Source organism: Falco rusticolus, chromosome Z, assembly GCF_015220075.1.
Source record: "Falco rusticolus isolate bFalRus1 chromosome Z, bFalRus1.pri, whole genome shotgun sequence".
In the NCBI taxonomy this organism is placed as follows: Eukaryota; Metazoa; Chordata; class Aves; order Falconiformes; family Falconidae; genus Falco; species Falco rusticolus.
In genome coordinates this window covers 16,589,326-16,617,290 of record NC_051210.1, presented here as the reverse complement: position 1 = coordinate 16,617,290, position 27,965 = coordinate 16,589,326, and the positions used below count along the sequence as shown (strand labels likewise).

Sequence of the window (27,965 nt, the reverse complement as noted above, 5' to 3'; positions counted from 1 at the left end):
CTCAAGCGTTCTCTCAGCCTTCCTGGCCAGGCCAGCACTGTATTTGGTCATCAGTAATTCTCCTTCCATAAAGACTGTGTGAGGCTTGTGCTACGTCACGGGCCGTAAGACCAGCACCCGCTCCAGCCCACCCGCCTAACGGGCACAGGCAGGCTGCCGGGCCTCCAGCACTGCCGAGGCCGCGCTCCCCGCGCCCGCCGCTCCGGGGGCACCAGCTCGGCCCCGGTGGCTCCGGCCGCCCCCCAGCCTGCCCCGGCCCCCCAGGCCGAGCCCCAGGCCGCAGCGCCCCCCCGCGGTGAGGGCCCGCCACGGCCGCGGCGCCCCAGTCCGCACGCGCGCCACCCGCTCCCGCCCCGCGGCCCGCCACGTTCCGTACGCCTGGGCCGGGAGGGCGGGGCGGCCCCGAGCCATGTGGCGTGGACCGGAAGCGGAAGCGCGCAAGGTCGGAAGTCGTATTAGAGGAGGCGGCGGGTTCTCCCTGAGCGGTAGCGGCGGATCAAGATGTCGATCGAAATCGAGTCCTCCGAGTGTGTATGGCGGCGCCGGGGAGGGGTGCCGGCCCTGGCCCCGGCCCCGGTGTCGGTCCTGGTGGCGGGGTGGTGGCGGGAGAGGACGGGGAGGCCAGGCCGCCGCGGGGGCCGCTGCGGGGGCCGCTGCGGGGCGGTGCCGCCGTGGGGAAATGTCTGTCCCTGAGGTGTTCTGGGGATTGGGGGCCGTCGCGGGGTTGGCGGGAGGGCCCGCTTCTCCACGGCTGGGCGCCTGGGCGGGAGGAGGCTGCGGCAGCCGTGGAGGAGGACGGGGAGCGGTAACCGGTGGGGCTGGTGCCGTGACTGCCTGCGGTTCCCCTGCAGTGTGATCCGGCTAATCATGCAGTATCTGAAAGAGAACAGCCTCCACCGAGCCCTCGCTACCCTTCAGGAGGAAACCACTGTATCCCTCAACACTGTGGACAGTATTGAGAGCTTTGTGGCTGACATCAACAGTGGGCATTGGGACACAGTGCTGCAGGCCATACAGTCGCTGAAGCTGCCCGACAAGACTCTTATTGATCTCTACGAGCAAGTGAGTGAGGGCAGGCTGTGTATGGACTTTTCTGATCTGGCTGGAAGCTCCCGTCTGGGGTTTTCCACTTACCCTTGGCTAATGCAGATGCTTATCTCTTGATGCAGGTTGTGCTGGAGTTGATTGAGCTCCGGGAACTAGGTGCTGCCAGGTCTCTCCTGAGACAAACAGATCCCATGATCATGCTAAAACAAACACAGCCAGAGCGGTACATCCACCTCGAAAACCTTCTGGCCAGATCTTACTTTGATCCTCGTGAGGTATGTTACGCTCTTGCTAGAGACTTTGCAATGCCGCCTTGCATGGCCCCGAGCATTGGTCCAGGTTGCTAATGGCTTGTGGCATCTTTTCTTTTCCATACTGGGAGTGAGACTGCAGCTTCCCAGTTTGATGATTTTACAGGCTTTATGAAGGGTTTGGCAAATGATGTGTAACACTTGATGACAAGGCAGCAGAGTAGTGGTTTTGAAGTATACTTCAGGTGGAAATTTGGGGATTTATACGTGTATCCTGCCACAGGATCTGTGCCTTGCTTTTCCTGTCTTGTATGTGGAACAAAATGTGCGTTTTGTAAATTAAATTGCTGTTGTGTAATAACAAGGCGTTATTTCTGGTTAGGTCATTTTTAGTGAAAGCATATCCCAAATGTTTCAAGCGTTCATGTTTAAAGAGAAGGGCAATTTTGAAGGCCTGATAAAACATTGATCTGGAAGGGGCTTCAGTTCAGAGCAAAGAATGTTTTAATGGAAAATAGTTTAGAAGAATCACTTAATAAAAATAATTTCTCTCTAGGCATACCCAGATGGAAGTAGCAAAGAGAAGCGGAGAGCTGCTATTGCACAAGCTTTAGCGGGAGAAGTCAGCGTGGTACCTCCATCTCGTCTTATGGCGTTGTTGGGACAGGTAATCATTGAAAAATGTTTTAGTAGCTATGTCAGTTTCTGTAGATCTTCGCTGTGTGAAACTGATTATGATGTAGTTCATTCTCATGGTCTATAAAAGTAAAGATTAGGTATTGCACATTTACATGTGATATAGTTAAAAACTGTATTTTCTCCATGTGGCATGGACTTAGCCATTGCAGGAAAAGTCAGCACTCCAGCAGTAGATTTTTTCCCATAGAATAAATACTTGGTGCATAGAGAAGGTTATTTTCAAAATACCTGCTAATATACACTGTTTCCATTGTTGTACTTACAACATCTTTGGTTCTGAAAGTGTAGTCATTGATACTTTCTGCAGACAGTGTTTCCTGTATTTTGCTGGTTTATGGTTTACATCTTACTTTTAAAGCTTTTAAGTACGCCAAGTAAATACTCTTGGCGTAACAGGTATGTCCTGTGACTGAAGACAGCTCTCTGATGAAGGGGTTGTATAACATTCCGTCTTTTGATTGAAGTTCACTTATGCCTTCCAAGAAAGCTTAGATGTCATTTTTAGTTTTAATGTATACAGTTCTAAGCAAATAGACAGTAGGTCAGCTAGTTTAAATCAACACGCAACTGAACCCACACTATGTATGTGCTGTATACTGCATACTGAAGGTAGAATGAGTAGGGTGGGCCTGAGTCATTCTCACTTTCAGAAAACATTTGGGGATAATGTTTTATTCTGTTTATGGTGATGAGTTAGGAAGAGTAATCTGCTAAGTCTTGTTTCAAGTAACTGCAGTCTATTTGTCTCAAACTGTACAGTTAGTAAGGGTACAAGAAACTGTTGCTGTATTGTGTTAATTAGAAGCAAGTTTTGATGAGGAGGATGTATGTTAACTGATACCTAATGATAAGGCTTTCAACTCCTCAAAAGGCACTGAAATGGCAGCAGCATCAGGGCCTGCTTCCTCCTGGTATGACGATTGACTTGTTCAGAGGCAAAGCAGCTGTGAAAGATGTGGAAGAAGAAAAGTTCCCCACACAGCTGAGCAGACATATTAAGGTGATGTTGTGTTTGCTTTTGTGTATTGCTGCAGCTTCTGCAGCTTGTTCCTTCCTGTGCTTTATGTTGGGAGAGAAGAGTAAACCTTCTGAATCCTGTTCTCTTTTTTTATAAATAATTTCCCTCTCTTTCCTGGCCTCCAAAACCGCTTAAGTTTTGATCATGAACTACTGCATACCAGGTCTACTACTGTGATCAGTATCTCCTTTTAAAGGATTTTCTTGTACATCTTTCAAAAGAGAAAGAAAACTGTGCTGTAGTGACATAGTTGTCCTGCAGAACTCACAATTTGCAATAGGCAGTTTCCTTCTGCGAAAGCTTTTCAACTTCACCAAGCAGTTCTGTAGAGTGAGAAGTGTTAGTTAGTTCACTGGCTCTACCAGTTCCCACAATGAACAGAAGATAATGTTTTTCAGAAGTCGTAATTAGAACTTGTGAAATCAGTTTGTTGCGTTCAGTAGCAGCTTTGTAAAAATGCTTTATTAGAAAATATTTTGTCTAGCAGCACTGATCTTTGGATTTTTTAGTTGATTAGTGAAAACTTTTCTATACTTAGTTGTCATGGTCACTTGTATTTAAAAAAATTTAAATAAAAAATTATATATAAAAATAGCAGATATTGTCTGTGAAAATTTTAGTGGAGAAACATCATTCCAAGTGAAGCAACTTGTACTACTTCAGAATTTTCTGATGTCTGCTAGGTGTATATGTTGGATGCTGGAAAAGAGTTTGTTAACATACACAACTCACTGCAAAATACAACAGTCCCAACTGTTTCTGTAAGCATGGAATGTTTGATGTAATTTGCACAGATATTATCAGATCAAAAAGAGTGGGGTTTTCTTCTTGTTTTTGGAGTGCTAGTATGTAGGTATTGACAGGTATTTTTATATCTTAACATTAAATTTGTGAATGCAGATCTCTAGAAAGTACTGTATTTTTGCCACCAGAATGAGACTACAGTTTTGTTTTAATGAGTTGCTGCTTTAAAATTGCTTATTAGGCTTATTTTATGTTCTTCTATAAAACAGTTTGGGCAGAAGTCACATGTGGAATGCGCTCGCTTTTCCCCAGATGGACAGTATTTGGTTACTGGCTCTGTTGATGGTTTCATTGAAGTATGGAACTTCACTACTGGAAAGATTAGGAAGGTAAGTTGCATCTAATTTCACACAGATAGCTCATTGGCTGCAGCATCTGGTTTTATTCCTTGAGATTATTTGTTTGCATTTCTCATTTTGACTGGTGGATCTTTTGCTTTCATTTAGGATCTGAAGTACCAGGCACAAGATAATTTTATGATGATGGATGATGCAGTGCTGTGCATGTGCTTCAGCAGAGATACAGAAATGCTGGCAACTGGAGCACAAGACGGCAAGATCAAGGTACCGATCTTCTTGTACATTATGTTGCTAAAGGTGTTGACCAGAGTCACTTGTGATTGCAATAACGTTGCAATTCCATATAAAACTAAATTAAATTTAGCATGGCTCAGAAACAGATACATATTATCTCTGTTTTTTAAGACTCTGTGATCTCATAACAAAGTAACCACCTCTGTTTCATTCGCTGTTTCCTCTCCAGGTGTGGAAAATCCAGAGCGGTCAGTGTCTGAGAAGATTTGAACGAGCACACAGTAAAGGTGTTACATGCCTCAGTTTCTCTAAAGACAGCAGCCAAATCCTTAGTGCTTCTTTTGATCAGACAATCAGGTAAATAAACTGGGAATGTGAGCTACAGTGTAGGAGAAAACAAAGTTTTCATATTAAGCAGTTAAAGTTTTGAGTACAGGTTCATTTGATGTTGGATTCAATCTTTTTGCGTTGAGTTTTAATCCTAATAGGGGAGCGTGACTGCTGAGGGTTGGAAAGGAACAGTTTGAAAGTTTGGCCTTTTCACCTTGCTTAACTTGCATTATGCCAGGGCTAGAGGCCAAGTTCTTCTTCTGCTTTATTGTCATTTATGTTGATCTTGCACATTTTCTTTATGGGAGACTCCTAGCTTAACAGTAATCTCAATCTTCGAATAACATTTTTTATAATAAGCTTAGGGTAGAAAAGATCTGAGATAACAGTTTGATGTAAATTTTTTTTAAACAGGCTGATCATACTGACTAGCTTTAATAGATGACATGGTAGTTGGTTCCATCCAGTTTATTTTCCTTGTGAAGCACTGTCGTGCGCTGCTCTTGTACTATCTGAAGAAATCTTCTGAGAGCAGCTTTAAGTATTTTGGTGTGTCTTCTCTCTTTCCTCCTGATAGTTGCTGAAGAGCACAAAATTTCCCAAAGTTCCCAAAGTGCACTTGAGAAGTTCCTACAAGGGACCTCCAGGAGCTGAAATTCTGAATGTATATAAGGAAAAACAACTTTTTTTCCCCTTGAGAAAGAAACAGTGCTTGGACAATGCTGAGAGAGTTGGGTCAGGCAGGGGGTGAATCTCAACCCTTGAAGACTTTCTTAGACCACGAGTGACTTGGAAGTTGATGCTGCTTTGAGGAGAGCGGTGGAACAGAGATCTTCTGAGGTCTCTTCCAGCCTATGTTATTCTGTGGTTCTCTGACATGTACCGCTGTTCTTGGAATCTGTTAGAGAAAAATCATGTGTCCAGATGGTTTATACATTTACGCTGGCGAAAGAAAAAAATTTTCAGTGATGAAAAACAGCCATAGAAATAGGATCATTTTTCTCTTCAGTCCCTAAAGGTAATTCCAGTTTCTCCACGCTGTCTCTGCGTTCTGCCTTTGGGCATGGGAATTCTTTCCCTTTTTTATGTGAATCATCCCTTGCTCTGTAGCACCAGCACCATGTCGGGCTATGAGCTGTGGGTTTTTTTTTAAACCAATATGTAGTTCAATTTCCCAGTGTCTGTGGCATTCCTTTTGGGCAGTGAAACTGTTCAGGATGATGAAGACCCACAAGCTGAGATCTTGGCAACCCAGGAAGGGGAGTTGAGTCCTTCTACAGGCTTTGAGTTGCTTTGGAGCACAGTCCAGTTACCCTACCAACTTGCTGAACTACAGTTTTTAGCTCAGTTACAGTGGTTGGATAGGAGGTCTGTCTGTGAAAATCCAAGGAAGTACATCCATCTTAATGTGGATGGGCTAAACTGAACAAACTTCGCATTACCCGACACTTCCCATGTGCTAAGACTTACATGCGTACAGTTGCTGCAGCTTTTCTGGTGTGCAGATCATCTGTTGAGCAACAGCATGATAAAGCAATGGATTGCTGTGGGAGTATGAAGGTGGTTAGGCTTGCATCTGTGCTTTGAGAAAGCTCAAGTGTCTGGGCAACCTGTGTAAGGCAGACTAAACATAAATTATAAAGTATTTTAGAATGTACCTCTAGGGTGTTGCGACGGAGGGAAGACACAGTCACTCAATATGAGTGAGCAGCAGACTTCGTTTATTGTACCTTACAGTCACCTTTTATGCCTTCTTATAATTAGCTCATACATATTACAAAAGTTAAGCTCATTATTGGTTAGTTGCCTAAATACCAAGCCCGCCCCTTGTTTCTCTTCTGTAGTTTTCTGTTCCCACCTGCAACATTCTTTTCCCACCAAAATCTTCCTGTTACTGTGTAACAAGGACAGCCAAAGACAGTGTATTTTGCTTTACTTCAGATAAGCTGAGAGCGATGTGCATTTTTGTCCAGCCAGCTGGACTATGTCTATGTGACCCTTTTCAGCTAGCCAGTTATCCACACTAGGGGTCTTTAGTCTAGTAATCTTTACAAAGCACAACCAACCTTTTGGCTAGGGCAGCTTGCTCACAACCTTGTCCAGATGAGCTCTCAACTTCTCTGGGTGAAGACTGCACTGCTGCTCTTGGCACCTGTCCTAAGCCTGTGCAAGCCTCTTGGAGAAAATCCTGTTTGGATTTGGAAAGACATTTTGGTTTTGTGTTTTTTTTACTTTACAACCTGTGCCCTTTGCCTCAAGTCCTTTAGCTGTGTACCTCTGAGAAGAATCTGATTCCACTTACTCTGTAAAAGCTAGCTAGGTGATGATGTTAACCCAAGAGTTAGAAGTTTTTCAGGTATTTAGTAAAGATTGAGATAGCCTCTTTTTTATTATTATTTTTTTTTTTTAAATTAAGGATCATTGCAGGGTGAATAAAAGCAAGAATGAAAGTTCATTGTAACTTTCAATACTGGTTAATAGTGACAAAAATACTCAAATTCCGTTCTAATCTAAGCTACCAGATGAGTGGCAACCTTGTCAAACCCTTGTTCCTGCAGTTCTTAGCATCTGGAAAGCATTGCTTAACATTTGTGTAGTGCAGTAATGACGCTGCACCTATTTGGTGTCTTGTTAACTGAGTGGAATTTGCTTAGTGCTGGGCAGGTTTGGTTTCAGACAAAGCTCTTCTGTTGCTATGCAGACACATTGGTGCAGTTGAAAGCAGCTTAGATCAGTTCTGACTAGTTTAGTTGGTTTTCTTCTTTGGCGTTACTGTAACTTAATAATAACTTGTTTTGTTTAACTTTTTTGTCTACAAGGAAGACAGCAGTTAGATGCTCCTGAACTTTCACTTTTCTGGGGTGAACACACCTGGTCCTTTCAGCCTCTCCTTCTGCATCATGTGGTCCAGCCCTCTGGCCATCTGTGTCCAAAACTAGACACAGCCCTCTAGAAGGGGCTACACCTCTGCCAAGTAGGGAAGAACCTTGATCTGCAGACTGTGCCTCTACTAATGCATCTGGTGTGTGGCTGGGTTTCTGCAATGCCACAGCACACTGCTGGCTTTCACTTCATTCTCCCCAGGGCCTGCCATGTTCTTTAGTGCAGATCTCTGCAGCTGGTCAGCCCCCAGATGATTCTGATGCCTGAGATGGTTCTGCAATCTGTTCTCAATATCATGAGGTTTCTCTCAGTCCATCAGTCCAGTCCATCAAGGTTTCCAGCTTTCTAATCTGTCTTTTCAAAACTTGAGTTGCAGTATATGGGACTTACATTGGGAATCAGTTTGATCCACTGCTTGATAACTGTATGCTTTATGTTTAATTGAATGTAATATGTTTAATAGCTCTAGGCTCTTGCCTGTACTGTAGACCTCAGTGGTGCTGCTTTAGATGATAAAGAAGAAATGTGTGGATCTGTAGGCAGCTGCACAGTTGAATAGGCATTACAAAACATCTTAATGAGAAATGTTAATCTGTTTAAATTATGTTATATATGAACTATAGCATAAGCATTTTAATTGAAATTATGTAAGGTTGGATGTTGAATCAAGGACAGCAAGCTTCAAATGGAATAAGGAATTTCATTCTCAAGGCTGCAGACATGCTTGAAAACCCTATTTCGGTAGCCAGTAGATACTACAGTTTAAGGCTGATACAGATTAGCAGTATAATTTCCTTTTAGATGACTGAGCAAGCTCTTTGCAGAATTGCACAGTAAGAGGCAATGGCAGCAGCTTGTAAAAGAGAAAAAAATCTGGCTGAGTGTAAGAGAATTTTTCTTAAGTCATCTGGACAAGGCCTTAGTTAAGGCCCTGAGCCAGCTGACCTCAAAGTTTAAGAGTCTGTTGGACCAGAGACTTTCAAACTTAAATCTGTAATTTTTGGTTTTTTTCAGCTTCATAGTTTCCCCTTTCGTAGTCCTATCTTTTAATATATACAGTGTGTACTACATACAGGTACTTGAGGCTGAGGATTAATGGTATTTCCTTAAGCTTTTCAGAGTAACACATAATGCCTTTGATGGAAGGGGCTTGTGATAAAGACTTACAGCTTGTGGTTTTTTTAGCATTTTATTTTGTTGCCTGTCAAAGAGTATCACAGATTTAAAATACAGTGAAGCCAGGGGGTGTTTCAGACTACCTCGGTTGCTTACTCGTTTGTGACCTCTGTTGTGTGACAGGATTCATGGTTTAAAATCTGGGAAGACTTTAAAGGAATTCCGTGGACATTCTTCATTTGTTAATGAAGCTACTTTTACTCAGGATGGCCACTACATTATCAGTGCATCCTCTGATGGCACAGTGAAGGTAAGATAGCATTTACCCTTTGTAAATAACACATTCAGACTCATTCAATGTCTTTCTGCTTGTGAACTTTGCTGTAGATTGGTGTAAAGGAGAACTGATTAAGTTTCATATTTTGCTTACAGACTGCTGCAGAGCCTGTTTCTGCTGTATTGATGAAAGGAGAGCATCAGTGCAGTACTTACCTGCCTGCTCCTGCTTTATTCTAGAAACAGAATTGACTGTGACACCTCTTGTTCTAGAGTGTGGGAATTCCCTTGTCTGAAGCAATGGCTTTTCTTGCTTATGGTGTATGGCACCTGTCTGTTTACTGGTGCATAGGAGTGCCTCACCATGTAAATTGGGTAATACAGCATTAATGATACTGGTTGTAGAAGTGATAGGTTTGGCTTCTAGTCTTGGCAAAGAGTGGAATTACTCCATGTATAGTAGTTAAGAGGAATAAATCGTTGTATACAGGGCATTTCTGAGTACTAATAAATAAATTAATATAGAGACAGCTACATGAAGCAGGGGATCGATACAGGGCATTGATGCAGTGCATGGGGAGTGGGTAAACAGATCTGGTTTATATACGTGGCCTAGGAGAGAGTGATAGATTTTGCTCATATTAAATGGGGCGTTACTTCAAACTTGCACTCTTTGTTAGACTGCCCCAGTCATAGGGATAGCATAAGAATGTGGTATATTTCTATTGTACTAGTACATAAACAGCAAAAGTATTCCACAGAAGGTGAGTTACATTTAATTTTAAATATTAATCGGGCAGTTCCATTTGCTGTTTCTAACAGCTAGAACAGCCTAGTGTTAAGCCTGAAGCAGCTGTGAGCTAGAATGTCTCTCCCACTAATACCAGTGAGGCTTGCTTTTTCAGCAATTTTTCTTTTTTGGTGTCTGTCTTGTGTAAGGCAAATAGCATGTTGCAGAGGCTGCACATATATTCATAGATGCCAGCTAAAACCAGAAAGCCAGTCTGGACTCACCCCTCAGGGAATATGCTTAATGAAAGGGAGCCAGGCTGAATTTGGATAATGGAAATTCACTTTCAGTTCAATTATAGTGAAATTGTTCATGGTGTCCACATGTGAAAACAGATGTGATAAGTAATTTTTCCCTTCAGGAGCCTTAAAAAATCTGAATCCTGTTACTCTGAATCAGCTAATTTTTGTTTGATTTTTTTAAAGCTAATTGGTTTTATTTTTCATACTAGGTTTGGAATGTGAAGACAACAGAGTGCTCAAACACCTTCAAATCTCTTGGCAGTACTGCTGGGACAGACATTACAGTGAACAGTGTCATTCTGCTGCCTAAAAACCCAGAACACTTCGTTGTGTGCAACAGATCGAATACAGTTGTCATTATGAATATGCAAGGACAAGTATGTGATCTTACTGGTGTCCTTTCAAGTCTCTTTCTGTCATTTTAAGAGTTCCAAAAATGTAGTTAATAACATACCATTGGGTTAAACCTAATTTTTCCAGTTTACTTGCATGACAAACTATCATAAACCCAGGTTATAGAACAGCTTGATTGCAGAAAGCAATTGCAGCTATGGAGAGATGCTGTGTTCTAAACATAGTTAGTACTGCCTAAATATTTGCCCTGATCATAGTAATGATGTACTGCAGTTTAATCATGCCAAATATTTTGGGGGGTATCTTTACAGATTGTAAGAAGTTTTAGCTCTGGTAAGAGAGAAGGTGGTGACTTCGTCTGCTGTGCACTTTCACCTCGTGGTGAATGGATCTACTGTGTTGGTGAAGACTTCGTGCTCTATTGCTTTAGCACAGTGACTGGCAAGCTGGAGAGAACTCTGACTGTAAGTTCTTGGCTTTAAAACTCTGCAAAAGCTAAACACAAGGATGGTCTAATTGTTATTTACAGAGTCCATAAGGATAAGTCTCGTACCAAGGATTTTCACCTCTAGCAGCCATGATTGGTAATGAATGCATTCCAGAACACTTGGCTGTAGCATGTCTCTAGGTTTTTTTAGAACCATTTAAATTTTAAAAGTTATGAAGATGTTAACCTGCCATGCCAAGAGTGAATTGGTTCAAACTTACTTGAAATAGAGCATGTCTTGACCTGGGCTCCACCTGATGTAGAATCTGACCAATTTAAATCAGATTTAAAGCTGTCAAGCTTAAATTTGCCTTGGATTAAACTAAGGAGGAATAGCAGCTTGAATGTCCACATTTAATGGGGAATACTTAGATCTCATGGATTTCAGTGGATGTCAACCTTCACTGAACCTTCCCTTGCCTAGCAAAAAGCAACTGCTACATCACAAAAATTGTTTGCAACTGGAACTTAACATTGTGTGTGTGGGTACCTTCCTCTGCTTTTGCTGTATACACAAAGCATGCTGAACCTCAGTCCACCTTTCCCCGGGTTCTTGTTTGAAGAGGATATTTGGCTTGAATCTGCTAAAAGAAGAATCTCCTGATGCATCTTTCTGCTTATTCGCTAGGTTCATGAAAAAGATGTCATTGGCATTGCTCATCACCCCCACCAGAACCTGATTGCCACTTACAGTGAAGATGGCCTCCTCAAGCTCTGGAAGCCATAGCTTGATTTTACAAGGACTGAAGAAATGTGCCTGTTAGTTGCAGGTTATTGGTGTTTGTGCTTTAACAAGGTCTGAATGCACAGAGTGTGATATTTGCTCCATTTTCTGTTCAGGTTTCCAGAGAATGAAATTTTTACTACTTGATCTAAGGTTAGGTAGATTTATGCTTAAATATAGCATCAGTTAAATAGTTGTATTTTTTCCAGAGTTGCTGAAGCAACTTCAGTGACAGTTTTTTAACTGTCTCCTGAAATCTGTTCTCTTCCAACAGTAGTGTTTATAAAAGTTGAACAAGCTGGGAACTATACGCACTTACAAGTGGTTGCTGACTTCCTAGAATACAGTAAAATGCTTTTTTTGAGTGAATTAGCTGAAATGGGAAAGCTTTCTCTTTTCCATTGCTGAAACAAAATCAGAGTTTTCCTGGAATGCAGATGAGGCTTTTCTGTCCTCAGCTTGAAGGTAGAGTGTTTTCTAGTCCTGTTGGTTTTGCTGTGTTCAGATTTCACTGTAATTATTCCGGTATTTTATGTATGTATTAATATACATACATAATACATGTCACATAGCTTCCTCAGAATGAAACTATTCTTCCCCATCTCCTAGTACTTCCTGCTGTAAACCTGCCTAACATGGCAGTGAGATGTAGGGTGGTTTTTTGGGAGGCAGGTTGTTTGTTTAATTCCTAGTTTTTTTACTTCCTTAGATATGGCAATAAAGTTGTTTTTTAGGTAGCAAAGGGGGATTATTTTTTAGGTAGCAAAGAGGGATTATTTTTCCTGCCTGAAAAGACACAGGTGTTTCAGAAACATTTGACAGTAATACATCTGACAAGCTCCACTGGCAGGTAGTTAGTACTTTTGATACAGGAGAAGATCTTGACAATTTTTTTTTAATATTATTCACATTGCTTTCGGATTACACATAACTACTAATCCTCAATGTAAACTGTATCTTACGTTGTTCTTTAGAAGAAGAGTAGTTGTAGCAAATAGAACTGTCAGAATCCTGAATGTTTAAAGATTGAAATAAATTCTGCAGCTTAAAACTGAGAAAATCTGTCATTTCTTATGCTTTTTATTCAAGAGTTTGAGTTCCTTGCATCAAGTACTCAAAACAAAAACGCAAAATGTGCTATTACTTACAAACAGGCAATGGTAAAACTTAACTCTTGGGCTGCAGCTGTGATTTGTAAAATAGGTAGCAGGTGGCATAAAAGTACAATGGTAATCGTAAAAATGTTATTTTTTTTTTAAAATGTGTTGATCTTTTATAATGTAATCTAGGAAGACATGTTATCTCTGGAGAATCGGCCAGGTATTACACCACTGACCTGTATGTAGGACTTGAACAAGGCAACATCTAGTGCTGTAACTAATCATATTAAAGAGAACGTTATTCACCTGTGGGCCTTGCTTTATTCTTGAATTATTTTGCTTGAAGCTGTTGAGTTCTGTCATACATGGAGGAGTGCAGAACGCTTTGCTGGGGGGAGCGCCATGTAGTGAAAGTCTCATGGGTCAGTCAGTTCATGCTCCTGTTTCTGAACTGAGGATCAATGAGTTTCAGCCTTGCTTGGGCAGAATCCAGCTCCCTGTCTGTGTATTTTGCAGAATGTATGTGAAAGAGCTACTGCTATTGCAGCATAAAATGAGTGCCCTTAGGTTTTTGCAGTTACGCAAGTGGTGGATGTAAAGTCCTTTTTTTAATGTTAGTGGAACAGGTGCGTCTGTAGATGCAGGATATAGTCTTGCTCTGATATCACTACCTGCTTGCCGTCTGCAAGGGAAAATCAAACCCTCCCTTGAGTCCTAGACATAGACTGACCAACTGAAAACTGAAGACTTGATCTTAAAATGAAAAGATCCTTTGTGAATGTCTTTGTAAAGCAGCCAAATTCTCATGAGGTCTGAGGAGCCTAGGCATCTCCATGGGTGCCTGCCAGCCCCTATGAATCCATGATTCTGCATGTTGCTGAGGATTTTGAACCATGACCTCGGGTGAGGGGACCTGCCTCTGATTTATTTGCAGCTTGGTAACACCAGTGTTCAGTCTGTGATAAGAAGAGAAAGAAAATACGTTGTCGTGGTTTAACCCCAGCCAGCAACCAAGTACCAGACAGCCACTCGCTCACTCCCCCTCTCGCAGAGGGATGAGGAGGAGAATCAGAAAGGAATGTAAAACTCAAGAGCTGAGATAAGAACAATTTATTAGGTAAAGCAAAAGCCAGGCACCCAAGCAAAGCAGAGCAAGGAATCCATTCACCACTCCCATGGACAGGCAGGTGTTCGGCCATCCCCAGGGAAGCCGGGCTCCGTCACACATAACAGTTACTTGGGAAGACAAATGCCATAATGCTGGATGTCCCCCCCTTCCTGCTTCTTCCCCCAGTTTATATACTCAGCATGGCGTCACACGGTATGGAATATCCCTTTGGCTAGCTTGGGTCACCTGCCCTGGCTGTGTCCCCTCCCCATTTCCCGTGCCCCTCCAGCCCTCTCGCTGGCAGGGCCCAAGGAACTGAAAAGTCCTTGACTTAGTATAAACATCACCCAGCACCAACTCAAACCATCAGTGTGCTGTCAGCATTGTTCTCACATCAGAGCCAAAACACAGCACTGCACCAGCCACTAGGAAGAAAATGAACTCTATCCCTCTAAAATCCAGCTGAAACCAGGACAGAGATTTCTAGAAAAGGTGATGCTAAAGTCCGTTATAAATGCTCTTCAAGTACAGATTTTCTTCACTTTCTGTAGTGTCTACATGGGTTTTGAGGGGTCCTTCTTAAGCATGGTTGCTCCATCTCCAGTTCCTGTTGATGATGCAGGCTCCAGTGTGTTCACTGGATAGCTATAAATAAATCCTACAACCTTCTGTATTATGGTGACTTGTGAGAGACAGGGTGCGCAAACTTGGATCTGAAACCAGAGGGAAAAGCATAGGCTTTAGGTGAATCCTGAGGAGAAAGGTGGCTAAATGCTTTACTTCAGGGGCAGAGGAGGAATCAGATGGGGGAAATCCTTGGCTCCTGATGAAGCAAGATACAAGGAGATAGATGCTGCTGAACTTTTTTCATAACAATTTTACCAGGTGCTGCTTGCATTATGAAATGGGGTAATGAAGCACTCTTCAGTTTTTGTGTGTCCCTTAGCCTATAAAACTGCTCCTGGTGTAGAAACAACTGACACTGCCTCTGCTTTGTTGGGAAGGGAATGGCATTTGCTTGTCTTCCCAGCAGGCATGTGCTGCTGCCAACTAGTTAAGCCTTTCCTGTCTTCACAAATTAGAAGCTTTGTAAGCCAAATCAACAAAGAAGCATTCTTCCAAGTTTTTTTCACAGAACAACAGGATGTCTGAGGTTGGAAGGGTTGGAGGCTCCATCACCTCTGGGCAACCAGTGCCGGTGCTCAGTCACCCTCACAGTGAATAACTGTTTCCTGATGTTCAGAGGGAACCTCCTGTGTTTCAGTGTGTGCCCACTGCCTCTGGTCCAGTCACTGGGCATCACTGGAAAAAGCCTGGCTCCATCTTTTTGCATCATCACTTTGGGTATTTATACACCCCTTGAGCCTTCTGTTCTCCAGGCTGAACAGGCCCAGCTCTCAGCCTTTCCTCATAAAATAGATGTTCCAGTCCCTTCAGCCACTGGACTCTCTCCAGTATGTGCATGCCTCTTGTACTGGGGATCCCAAACCCAGTACTCCAGGTGTGGCCTCACCAGTGCTGAGTAGAGGAGAAAGATTACCTCTGTCAGCCTGCTGGCAACCAGGATACCATGAGCCTTCTTTCCAAAAACAGTACATTGCTGGCTCATGTTCCAATGTGCTGTCCACCAGGACACCCCAGGTTCCTTCCCTGCCCAGCTGCTTTTCAGCTGGGTAACTCCCAGCATGTACTGGTGCCTGGGATTATTCCTTGCACTTCCCATTGCTGAGCTTCAACAATGTTCCTGTCAGACCATTCCTCCAGCTTGCTGAGGCCCCTCTGGGTGGTAGCATGACTCTCTCTTGTATGAGGTACTTCTCCTAGTTTTGTGGTGTCTGCAGGCTCATGGAAGGTATATGCTGTCCTATCACCCAGATCATTACTTGAGATATTTAACAGGACTGCAGCCAGTACTGACCACTGGGATACACTGCTATTCACTGGCCTCCAACTAGACTTCGTTCCACTGATCACCACCCTCTGGGCCTGGCCATTCAGCCAGCTTTCAATCCACCTCAACCATCCCATACACCAAGCGCTTCTCTGTGAGTATCTTATGGGAGACTATGTCAAAGGCCCTACTGAACTCTAGGTAGACAATAGCCACTGCTTTCACCTCAGCTACCAGGCCAGTCATTCCATCATAAAAGTTTATCAGGTTGGTCAAGAATGACTTCCTCTTGGTGAAACTGTGCTGACTACTGTTGATGATGTTCTTGTTGATGTGTTTGGAAATGTTTTCCAGGTTTAGTTGTTCCATCACCCTCCTAGGGATTGAGGTCAGGCTGACAGGCGTTTAGTTCCCTGGACCTTCCTTGTATTTCTTGAAGACAGGAGTGACATTTGATTTCCACGTGTCTTTGGGCACTTTCCCCCATTACCATGATCAATCAAAGATTACCTGAGCGGCCTTGCAATGACATCTGCCAGCTGCCACAGCACTTGAGGGTACATCAGGGTCCATGGACTTAGGTATTATTTAAATATATCTATATCTATATATCTATATCTATATATCTATATCTATACCTAAGTATAACTTAGGTATATACAGGACTTAAGTCTTCCCTGACCTGATCCTCTTCCACCAAGGGTATATTTTCCTTGCTTCAGACTTTCCCCTTGGTCTCAGGGGCCTGAAGGCCAGTGTTGCTAGTGAGACTGAGGCGAAGAAGACATTCAGTACCTCAACCTTTTCTGTGTCCTATGTAATCAGGTGCCCCATCTCATTAAGCAATGAGCCCACATTTTCCCTAGCCTTTCCCACCTATGTATTTATGGAAGCACTTGTTGTCTTTGACATCCCTGGCCAGATACAACTCCAATTGAACTTCAGCTTTTATAACTTTACCTCTGGATGCTTGGACAACATCTTTGCGTTCCTCCCAACTTACCTATCCTTGCTTACGCTCTCTGCATGCTTCCTTCATGTGTTTGAAATAACCCAGCTGTTCCTCGTTCATCCACACAGACCTCCTGGCATCTCTTTGAGCACTATAATAGTGCCCATGTTACCTCGTAAGAGAACATGGAACCTGGCATTTATCTGTGGTTTGGGAAAAGGATGGCTTAAATCAAAACTTGCTTCTCCCAGTGTGACTTACTAATGATTTAAGCACCAATCAATCACAAATGGAAACAGGACCATGTCTTCCCGGATGAAGTTCCTAATGAAAAAGTTGTAGGACAAGTTGCTTGCTTGCTTGACCTTGTGTCACGCTGCAAGTTTAAAGCAGATTTGGGGTCACTGAGTTTACTCCCCTGGGTGGAGCAAACTTCTTGCATTACTGCCTGGTGGTGGGTACACAAAACAGAGGGAGAAGAGGACTGTTAGGGCTCCAGAGTCTTACAGGCAGAATCAAAAGCAGCAGGAGAAGCAAAGTAAGTGTTACCCAGCTCCATGCAGTGCTACAGGCTGGGGCAGAGCAGCTGGAAAGGGCCTGGTGGGAAAGGGCCTGGGGGTGCTGGGTGACGGCCGGCTGGGCAGGAGCCAGCAGTGTGCCCAGGGGGCCCAGGCGGCCAGCAGCACCCTGGCTGGTGTCCCCAGCAGTGTGGCCAGCAGGACCAGGGCAGTGACCGTCCCCCTGCACTGGGCACTGCTGAGGCCGCCCCTCGAACCCTGTGTTCAGGTCTGGGCCCCTCTCTGCAAGAGGGACGTAGAGGGGCTGCAGCGTGTCCAGAGACGGGCAGCGGGGCTGGGGAAGGGGCTGGGGCACAGGTCTTGTGGGGAGCCGCTGAGGGGGCTGGGGGTGTTTAGTCTGGAGGCTCAGGGGGGACCTTGCTGCTCTCTACAGCTGCCTGACAGGAGGCTGTGGGCAGGTGGGGGTTGGTCTCTTCTCCCAAGTAAGAAGCGGTAGGACAAGAGGAAAGGGCTGCAAGTTGCAGCAGGAGAGGTTGAGATTGGAGATTATGAAAACTTTCTTCACTGAAAGTGTGGTGAAGCATCTGAACAGGCTGCCCAGGGAGGTGGTGGAATCACCATCCCTGGAGGTGTTTTAAAAACATGTAGATGCGGTGCTTAGGGATGTGGTTTAGTGATGGGCTTGGCAGTGCTGGGCTAACAGCTGGACTCGATGATCTTGAAGGTCTTTTCCAACATAAATGATTCTGTAATTCCATGATTCTATGAAAGATGAAAGCAGGCTCTTAAGTGAGGCTGGAGTGGGCTTTCTCTGTTTCACAGCAAACCTGCTGAATAGTGGAACTGCTAGGTATCTAGGAAAACCCTAAGTTCTGCATGGCTGGCACACAGCAGAATGAATCACTGTAATAACAAGACTATGAGCTTAATGATATGAATTTGGTGTTGAAACTGAAGCACTGGAAGTAATTGCAAACATCAACCATCAGCTCAGGTTATGATAGGTTCGATTACTAGGCTGGTAGTTATGGAAACAGCTATTTTGTGCTACTGTTATCCTCAATTTCTGCAGCTTTCCATTCAGTTCATTCCCCAAAACAGGAAAATGTATCCCACATAAAGCAACAAGAAGTCAGAAAAAAATTGCCTTTTTCCAGTGCTGCAGAATATGATTTGCTGCTTGCTGTAGCTGTATGGTACTCAGAATATCATGGGAGAGCTAAAGTCTGGAAGAGGCCACCATAAATTGTACTCGGTGTCTTGCTTGAAGGTCTAAGAGCCAGCTCCTCCTTCTTGCTAGCTCTTGCCTTCACTTGCTAGTGCTTTTTGCTGAATGCTCTACTGCTGCATGTATTTCTTTGGGACATAGCTTTTTGTGTCAGTCACTAGCTCATTTCAAAACAGAATGATAAACTTGTCATGTTTCCTGATTCATTTGTAGTTAGCATCTTTCCCTGGGCTGTTCTGCCAAGGTTTCTGGAGGCTTTTAGTCAGCCTAGAAACTAGACCAGGCCCATCCTCTAGACCAGGCTGTGGCATCATCAAAGCATGAAGCAGAATTGGCCATCATAGTTGAGAGGAAGGTCAAGAACAGAAACATTACCTCAACTGTGCTGATGCAGTTGTGGATGTGGTGACTGGCTATGGAATGTTTTTTTATGTAATACATAGACATCTGAAGCAAAACCAGGTCCTGTCACCATCCTCAAGGCACTGCACTGAGCTTGGTTTGCCCTAGCTGTTTTGGTCAGTGGTTAAGGGAAAACAAACACGTGCCTACTGAACTGAAAACAAATGGCATATTTTAGCTGTTTTGTCTCAAGACAGTTGTGCAGGAGTTTCAGCCATAGCCAGAGGTAGCATTACTTTGTTACTCCCCCTGGGTCAGGTAAACTGTGCTACTGATAAAGCAAGGGGTTCTGCTGGTCACTTTTCTACAGCTCACTGATGAGCTCAAACAGAATTTACGAACACACTTTGCCTACAGGTGAGATGATGGGGCAAAAAAAAAAAAGGGGGGGGGAAAATCACCATTCTGTACCTGAAAGAGAATTACATTTGAGGTAAAAAAAACCCCCAGTGGTACCATCTGTCTTTATAAAATGAAACCTAACACACCTGAAAGAGCTAGAGATGTTTTCTAAGGAGACTTTCCACTTTTTCCAGGTTAGAACATGTATATTGTCACACAGCAGCTATTTCCAGGAAGAAAACCCAAGTTCTGTTTGTGACACTTTTGCTTCAAAACAGTATGAAAAGCATAAGCTCTGTTCCAAGCCAGGTGGTAGAACAAGACTAAACTAACACACTAGAGGTTAAATCTGGACCTGTCTTCTCAGCATATTTTCTGGAAGTTCTTTGCTAACATTTTTCTGTGAATAGCTGCCTAAAAAGAAGGGGGTGGTGTCTTTAAGCCAACATCTGGTCTAAGAAAAGAGGCAATGAACAATTTTGTAATTATATTGGAAATGCTTCATCTACAATAATTAGAACATTCATACAGCATTTTCAAGAGTCAGCTTAAAATAATGCACACAATATGTTAATTTCAGAACATTCTATATGCATCAATTGGTTGTATTCACTGTTTTTCTTCCTCTGCAGGTTCACATATGCCCACCAACAGGGCTGGTACTGCTTTCCATGACACACCACTGAGGGGTATCAGACTTCAGTAATCGAGGTGGAAATTAAGCTTCACACACCAGCAGGCTGACAGATTCCAAACCACATTCGATGAAGCCTGAAGGTTTTTACTCATGCACAGTAACAAAGGAAGCTCCTGCAGCAGCCAAGCAACACTGGCTCTATAGGCAGTATGGTGGCAGACAGCAGCCAAATAGCAGTCAGCAATGAACCAAAGCAAGCTTCACATCTAGCTCCAGGGTCAGGACTAAAGCTGGCAGAGGAAGGGACTATTTGACCTCAGGTGCAACAGCTTCAGAGAGCTTGTGGATCACGTGACTTTAATGGGCCTGTGAAGATCGACCACATTCCTTGTCAGCCTCCTGTACCATGTGGTTGCATTAGAGCCAGCTCCTATTTAACAAACACCAGTAGAAGCCTGAAACATTAACGTGTTATCCTAACTGGTACAAAACTTAACTATATCTTACCAAGAATTATAAGTACTTGTGCATACTTTGTTAACAGAGTATAAGATCTAGAATTCCTAAAAAGAGTATCACAGAATCTTAGTTTAAGCCTGGGCAATTGCACACATACAGGAATTACAAGGCTTGGAATTAAGGACAAGCAGGTAAGGAGTTTTCTTGACCAAGAGGCAGGGGTGAAGTGCAATCAAACTTCATTTGAGCTTGCATCCTGGAGCTTTATACAAATTGCAAAGTCAATTTAATTACTTTATTTCTTTATGCTTTTAGAAACAACTATGGCTGGATAGAACAACAAATAGCAGGAAGTGAGGGTGAACTGTTTGTAGTCCTTCACTCATCCACTAATGCATACAAAACAAGCTTCACAAGTTATTTACTGGCTCATTTACGATGTCTGACATTGAACACCACCTCTAGGGTGATGCTCGTCATCTTCATAGACTTCTCCATTATAGTGGTGTTTTCTTTTTTGAGATGGATCAAAGTCCACTAAATCCACTTGTTCCATTTCTTCCGTTTCTTCTATATCCTGCCTTGTAGGCAGAAGTTTTTCAAGTAAAGATAGCTTATCTGAGGACAGAAAACCACTCTCTGGGAAGTTCACCTGCAATCAACAAGAACTGGGGTTACTCAAGTCTGCCTGAATTGGCCCACTACAGGTCAAATACCTGCCAGGGTCAGCTTTATCATCACAGATTACGTAAACCCAGTGTTCTGAAGCTAAAACAACACCCTCCCCTCCCCCCCCCCCCGCCCTCCCAACACCCAAATCTGTCACTAAGCTATTTTTTAATGCCTGCAAGAAGTCAGCTACCAACTCTGGCAACTTCACCAAGTCTTATCCAACATTTATTCTGCCTCAGGCTTCCCTCTAAAATCACCCTAGAAGAGAAGTACAGGATATAACATTAGAGATAAACTCAGTCTCCTCTAAAACTGCAGCAGACAGAGCCTGCTGCCACAGGTCCCAGCATTAGCTTTTCTCCAGACAGAAAATTACCATTTTCCAGCCTACACCTTTGCTCCAGCACAGGGCAAGTTACTAATCCATCCCTCCTACAGAAGGATGGAAACTGAAGAAAACTGCCAAGCAAATGGAAATTTACAAGTTATCTGAAGAAATTCTTCTGGTACTTAATGTACTTTCAGCACAGAATGCTCCAGAAGTTTTCCCTCTTCTTCTGAACTGTAATTCTGTTTGGTGGGCTACATGCTCTCACCATTGTCAAAAATAAATACTAAGCCAGGACACCAGATAATCTGTATCTCTTCTGGATTGAGGTAATGCTTAGAGGTTAAATTTTGTAGATACTCAGTGCTGAACTGTGCCATGGAAGTAAGTTGATCCACTTACCCTGAATTCTATGATCAGACGTCCTTTTTCATATGGTCTGCGATAAATTGGCATACCTTCATTCAACACACACTTAATAGCCCCATGCTTGACAACCTGGCCTAAATAAAAAATAAAAGCACAAACAAAGAACACCAAAAAGCACCAAACCAAAAACCAGAAGAGATCCATGCAGGCAACAGAAGCAGCTTTATTTTTAAGTCCCTTCAACATTTATGTGACCACCTACACTGTGGTTAGCCAGCTACACCAATAAGTAGTAGTCTTAACAGGGGCTTACTGCCTGGTTAACTTCCAAGTAGGAAAGCAGGTTTCATGTTTACAGTAAGTTCTTGTAACCTTGTTATGCTTCCCAAAGGAAGCATACTTACAAATTTATTAAGTGCTCCATCAGTTCCAAGGCGGAAAAAGTGGTTTTCAGAGACCCATTGCCTTCAATTCTCATGAAGTATCCTCAGGATACAAGTATGTCCATGAGGTAAGGTCTGTTACTGTATCATGCAAAGAAAGTTACTGCTGACTGCTATCCAAAAATCCTGTTTTCTTTAAAGATTTGTACTGAAAAGATTAGGAAAGAAGGTTTGTACACATCCCTTGTACACCAAGGTGGGATGTTTCTGTTCCTTCAGGTTTCTGCTTACATTCAATGTATGCTTGGACTTCTACTAGAAAGCAAAATAAGACTTACCAGGATGGGAGGTAATTATAATAGTTCTATTATCCAGTGTTGTGATAGGCTTTTGAAAGCCACATAGTGCTTCAACCAGTTGAATATCCATAGACATAAGAAGGTCTTCATCTCGTCTAAGGCAGAACCAATCAAAAATAGTCACAGAGAGGAAGCAGCAGTGAAAGGATCATACCCAACTTCAGCATTTAACTTGGCAAGGGCAATAAAGCTGTAATTTTAATAGAAGCCCAGGCAATTAAAAGAATACTGAATATTGAGGCAGCACCTCAAGTCAGCAACTACAGCAATGACACTGATGCCCAGAGTTGTTATGATCAAGTCTAGCTATCCAGAGCCTAGAAGTGTTTACTGAAAAGAAGTAAATACAGTAAGGTTCACTTACATCCAGTTTCACTGCATTGTTCCTTCCCAATCTAGGAAAAAGTTCACTCAGCCTCCTAAACACTGCAACTGGGACAACCAAACCCTTTATGTAGGTTAATAGTTTAAGAACATCAGCTAGCTCTACATTATTCTATCACACTTGCTTTCTGAAGATCTGTTACTATGGAAGTTTGAACAGATGATGGCCACTCCGGGTTATGCCGGAAGTACCTTCTAGAAAGCACCAAGAAGCACCTGGAGGAGATAATGCCATTTTTTTAAATTGCCTATTCTGACTCCAGTATGGCAGTACTAGTGATATCCGTGTGCACTCCATGTTCAACGGGTACAAAACCCTCCAGACTATTCAAATAACTTCATGATTTCACTCATCCTGTTTTAAAGGTCTCTGGAAGGAGGCTTGCCTGAAAAGTTAATTTTAGACTCTGACAGAAGAGGAACATTCCGCTTGTTCCAGAGCATGACCTCAGCATAACCCCACAAGACCAGTAATATCAAGGATTATCTAAGGACACTAGAACTGAAGGTAGTGGGCAAAAGATGGACAAAAATAAGCCAGCAACAGGTAACCATACAAACAGTTTGGCTCAGATTGTCCCTTTGGCATAGCCTATTCAGTATCTGGTTTCACTAGAAGTTAAGAAAAAAAATAACCAGCTGAGTATGTTTATCTAAAGCAAACAGAAGTGATTCTTAACCTGTGAGCTCAGTGTTCTTTGGCACAGCATTCTGACACCACCGTCCAGAGCTCAGTACCATACATGACAATCAGGCAGACCACTTGCAGGTTTGCCAAGAACCTCTGGCTCACCATTCCTATTTACAAGTACAATGTCAGTGGCTGGTGTTGAGACAACTGCTTTCTCTAAATCCATTCATTCCATTACTACTGCTGTGAACAGCAGCAGTGAAGATACCAAGTGCAACACATTCTGCCAGATGACCAGCACTGCTTTTAATCAGACCAAAACATACTGGACAGACTCATTCCAGGAACAGTAACTCAAAACTAGGAGACTTGCAACACTAACTAGTACTGTCTGGTAACACTAAGTACTTTAGGTGTGGTCAATACCGCTTGAGTCACTTTTGCTTTCACAAGAAAGAACAGACAAGACTGATTACCCTGCCCAGTGCACTCAGGCAGGAAATGAAGCGAGGGAAACTACCTTTGGTCAGAGGGGTGCATGCTATATTCACCAAGTTTGTCGTAAGATCCCTGAGCAAAAGTGAACACACTAGAAGTCTTCTGTGTCTTGTGGGCAATGAACACATGTTAACTTTCTGAGCTAAATGATGGAATGCTATCCCAGAAAAATCAAGGAAATAATCACAAATATTGACATCTATTAAACAAAACCTCAGTGTTTCAAGAGCTCTTAAAATTCAAGATTTGTAAACTTAGCAACCATAACTGGTTTTGTTTGCTTTCCATCCCTTCCACTGCCAAGATTCACACATTATCTCAGCCACAGGTGATCTTTAGCCACATGATGCTATTCACTGATATCTCCAGTAGAAAAAAGGTGAGTGGTAACCAAGGAAGCACGTGGACAAGCATCTCATAAGTTAACACAACAGAATTACAGTTTTTACCTTGTAAATACAGAGTGGTCTTTTTGATCCAAGACAATAATTATATCCCCTGGCTCCAATCCTGGCTCTTGGTCCCCTTCACCATGGAAGGTTATTTTTTGACCATCCTTCATTCCTATCACAAAAAATAAACAAATATTTTTCACCGTTTTAAGTGAAACACAGCAATAAGAAATATTTTTGTAGGCACAAGCTGGTACTGGGAGAGCTGGATCTTTAAATTAGAAGATCAGGGCCTTCCCTTGAAGCATTCCTCATGTTTTTTTTTAATCTACTCACATGTCCAACAGATTTTAATGGTGTCAACCTGAACTATGTCTCAAGATCATTAAGCTTCACTCACTGTAGTGCAAAACAGCCACCTGCCGAAATAAAGTTCTTAAGGGAAATATTATCAAAACAGCTTCTGTTAAATGCACAAGTACTAAAATGAAAACAAATTCAGAGTACATTTTGAGAGTAAGTGACCAATCAGCTTTGCCAGTTTTATAAATGTATGTGGCAGAGCTACTTACGAAACATGATCTCTGTACCTGCCAAGTGCAAGCAGCACTCTCCCTAGGACTGTAACTGCCACGTAAGAAACCCATTTTGCCCATACAAAGGTCTTTACCATGAATTGTAGCTGCCTCATGCTAGCTCAGTCTGTTTTTCTGTAAGGAAGGGAAAAGAAACTTTTTTGTGACTTCACTATTTCAAATGTCAGCAATATATCCCTACTAGTCCTTGTATTTAATGTTACTGTAGGATTTTTCCTGTTAAAAATCCAGGCATTGCACAAGGTGTGCTTACACATAACAAGAATTGCAGGTGATTATCAGGTGCAAGACTGTAGAAGCCACGTGCTTATCAGTTTGCTCCACCTTGCAAGCTCCACTACTCCAGAAGACTTCTCCCACCAACTTTTGAGCAGCCTCCTCAACAGAACTGCATTTGTCACTCAAGACTGTTGCAGCCTCACATCACTGCAAGAGTTTGTGTAGAGTTCCATTTTGCCAAGCAAAGAGTACCTGCACTGAGCAGCACTGTCAGGGTTGCATAGCAAACAGAGTTCTAAGCATGAGGCTTAGCACTGTCTCTGCACCCTATTACTATAGCAGACCTGGTTCCCCTTCACACTGAAACACAGCAGAAGTGATCGGAGTCTGCAGGGTTTCCCCATTGGCAGGGAAAACTCTTTAGGCAAGCTTGGCCAGCAAGTGGTTGAGTTTTATTTTCATCATGCCAGCTACCTGATCAAGACTCATTTTTGAGCAATCTCCTAAGCACAACCTACTGCTTACAACGCAGCAACTTTCAGAATTCGTTTAGTTATGTACACAGGTATTAGAACATAGAAGTAATGAGACCTCCCTAAAACCAGGTTTCCTACTTTTTAAAGGCAGCAACAGGTGATTTTACCATACGTACATTCAGCAGTGTTACACACCAAATCAACACTACGCATTTATTAAACCATCTGGTTTAGTGCTGCAAAGTCAGTATATCCAAGTTCAATACTTCATCTTAGTAAGACACCTCACCTTTGTCAATGTGAACTTCCAGTATCTTCTTCTCTCTTACAATTTTTCTGCCAGTGCAGCTCTTACACCGGTCCTTGGGGCTGATACGCTCCCCATGCCCCTGACACTCCATACACACAGACTGGATTTGTTGCACCATTCCTGGCCCGATCTGGTGAATTCTGATCTGCATGCCTGTTCCCCTGCAATTAGGACAGCATTCTACTGCACCTTTCTTACCACCACGACCTGAAGAGAATAAAAGTTGGAGATGGATGGTTATGTGCTGCCAGAAAAAAACCCACCCCACAAGCTTCAGAAGGAACTTGTGTTCAATTTCAGTTACCTTCACATTTGTCACAGATAACATTCTTCTGCAGTGCAAGTTTCCTCGTTGCACCGTTGTACATATCTTCTAAACTTACTGACAACTGATGGACTACATTTTTGCCTGTAAAAGAGAATGTGTATTTACTCAAGTTTGAAAGCTTTGTCTCCAAATAACAGTAAGCTTCCCACATCACTATGCTCAAGTCACAATAAACCAAGTCTATGAGCTTTAATGTAGCTTTATCTTGTTTTGCTGTTATCAGTCAACAGCACCTTCGTACCTGATGTCAAAACGGTTCTAATGGTCTTGTCAAGACTCTTCCATAAAAGCACAAAAAACAGCAAACAAAATGCACAGAACTATAGACATTTAAGTTTTATGATGCAGGAATTCAGTTTTAACAAAGTGACTGAGCATGTCTCCTAAAAGGAAGTGGGCAATGCTGTCTAGAATTAGCAAAACAATTTTTTCCTCTTAGGAGGGGACTTTCTAGAAACTGACCTGAGCAACTGAAGTTTTACACTTCAGAATGAATTAGAACTTCAGCTACTGCAGGCTTAATTTTGTGAAGGACACCAAGTTCTGGCTTAATAGAAACACTTTGATATAACACTAACATTTTGATGCAAACCCATTGTTCTTCCTTTGTCACCAGGTCTACATTAAGAAGTGACAGGGTCAGCACTACTCTTACCCAGTTTAATTAACACTAGAATCTTTCCCAGAGTGATTAATCTAGACCTTAATTTCTGAGCAGCATTTTAGTGCAGCTTCCACTCAATTCCACTGGACAGCACAGGAAAATGGGCTGAATTCGATTTGGCTATCTTCCTTAGATATAGTTACCTGCAATTAAAGACCAAATTCACATTTAGACACTACGTAGGGTAGCCCAGTTCTAAAGTAATTTTAAGGTATGTCACTGCTCCATTTCCTATTCACCTTAATAGCAGCTAGGCTTACTCTGAGCCAAAGGCTTGCGAGACTCAAAATCTGTTTAGCTATTAATATGAGACAATACACAAGAGACCAGACTACTGCCGTACAAACCAAACGCTGTCCCCTGCTTGTTTCAGGTATTAGGAGCTAAAGATAATGTTTCCTCCGACTTTGAGTCCAATCCCATAACTTCATTTTAGCGCTACTTGAACTCTTACACCTACAGCATTGTCCTCGGAGACTTTAATCCCGTCTACCACAGCGATCATGCTGCACAACCCAGGAAAGCGTCAGAAGATGCACGTTACCTCGTCTCTCTCTCTGCATCCTCCCGCCACCGCCAAAGAACATATCGAATATGTCCATAGGTGACCCGAAACCACCACCAGAGCCACCCTCCTTGATGGCCTGCTCGCCTCCTTTGTCATACAGGTCCCTCTTCTTCGGGTCTGACAGTACTTCGTAAGCTTGGGAAATCTGCTTGAACTGCGGGAGACATACAGCGTGCCTCAGACACCCGGGCCTGGAGACCCCAAGCAGCCCCCCAGCGCGCCCGCGGCGCGCCAGGCCCCTCCCGCCAGCCCCTCGCCCTCCCCGCCAGCGCGGCCCCGACCCCCGGCCCGCCGCCCACCTTCTCGCCCTCATTGGGGTTCTTGTCAGGGTGGTACTTGAGCGCCAGTTTTCGGTAGGCTTTCTTTAGCTCCTCGGCGGAGGCGTTGGGCTTCACGCCCAGCACATCGTAGTAGGTAGTCTCCTTCACCATGGCGGAGGGCGACCCCTGAGCACCGAGCGGTCCCGCACCCCGCGGCGGCGGCTGCCCGCCCAGCGCCGATGGCGACTTTTCTGGAAAGTTCCGAGCGGGTCCCGCATCCGGGCGCTTTTTGAGTCGGCAGCGCCCCGCCCCGGACATTACGCCCCCACCGTCCGCC

At 43.3% G+C, this 27,965-nt stretch overlaps 2 protein-coding genes across 4 annotated transcripts; one reads left to right on the top strand and one right to left on the bottom strand.

The window, feature by feature from the left end:
* Positions 1-398: 398 nt before the first annotated feature.
* SMU1 (SMU1 DNA replication regulator and spliceosomal factor) lies at positions 399-12,965 on the top strand. Of its 2 annotated transcripts, none has more exons than XM_037372965.1 (12): positions 399-527; positions 852-1,062; positions 1,170-1,322; positions 1,855-1,965; positions 2,869-2,997; positions 4,029-4,148; positions 4,266-4,382; positions 4,582-4,709; positions 8,865-8,991; positions 10,199-10,366; positions 10,655-10,807; positions 11,459-12,965. In XM_037372965.1, exons 1-12 carry the CDS (start codon positions 502-504, stop codon positions 11,555-11,557), a joined length of 1,542 nt encoding a protein of 513 aa, XP_037228862.1. In that variant the 5' UTR covers positions 399-501; the 3' UTR covers positions 11,558-12,965. The 2 variants fall into 2 exon arrangements, with proteins under 2 accessions (XP_037228862.1, XP_037228861.1); XM_037372964.1 differs by having other exon boundaries at positions 399-531.
* A 6,602-nt stretch (positions 12,966-19,567) lies between these two features.
* DNAJA1 (DnaJ heat shock protein family (Hsp40) member A1) lies at positions 19,568-27,921 on the bottom strand. Of its 2 annotated transcripts, XM_037372966.1 has the most exons (8): positions 27,668-27,921; positions 27,345-27,522; positions 26,113-26,217; positions 25,788-26,015; positions 24,265-24,379; positions 22,282-22,397; positions 21,594-21,694; positions 19,568-20,843 (listed from the first exon to the last, which is right to left on the bottom strand). In XM_037372966.1, the coding sequence occupies exons 1-8, from the start codon at positions 27,797-27,799 to the stop codon at positions 20,625-20,627; spliced, it is 1,194 nt and encodes a 397-aa protein (XP_037228863.1). In that variant the 5' UTR covers positions 27,800-27,921; the 3' UTR covers positions 19,568-20,624. The 2 variants fall into 2 exon arrangements, with proteins under 2 accessions (XP_037228863.1, XP_037228864.1); XM_037372967.1 differs by lacking the exons at positions 27,345-27,522; positions 27,668-27,921 and adding an exon at positions 26,839-26,902.
* Positions 27,922-27,965: the final 44 nt, after the last annotated feature.

Bases quoted from the DNA above. Each gene is read 5' to 3' on its own strand.
- SMU1 (XM_037372964.1), top strand. From the start codon at position 410: ATGTGGCGTGGACCGGAAGCGGAAGCGCGCAAGGTCGGAAGTCGTATT. The intron at 1,323-1,854 runs GTATGTTACGCT...ATTTCTCTCTAG, and splicing joins CTTACTTTGATCCTCGTGAG to GCATACCCAGATGGAAGTAG. The intron at 4,383-4,581 runs GTACCGATCTTC...TTTCCTCTCCAG, and splicing joins CACAAGACGGCAAGATCAAG to GTGTGGAAAATCCAGAGCGG.
- DNAJA1 (XM_037372966.1), bottom strand. From the start codon at position 27,799: ATGGTGAAGGAGACTACCTACTACGATGTGCTGGGCGTGAAGCCCAAC. The intron at 27,523-27,667 runs GTGGGCGGCGGG...TGTCTCCCGCAG, and splicing joins ACCCCAATGAGGGCGAGAAG to TTCAAGCAGATTTCCCAAGC. The intron at 20,844-21,593 runs GTAAGTGGATCA...TGTTGATTGCAG, and splicing joins GTCTGATCATAGAATTCAGG to GTGAACTTCCCAGAGAGTGG.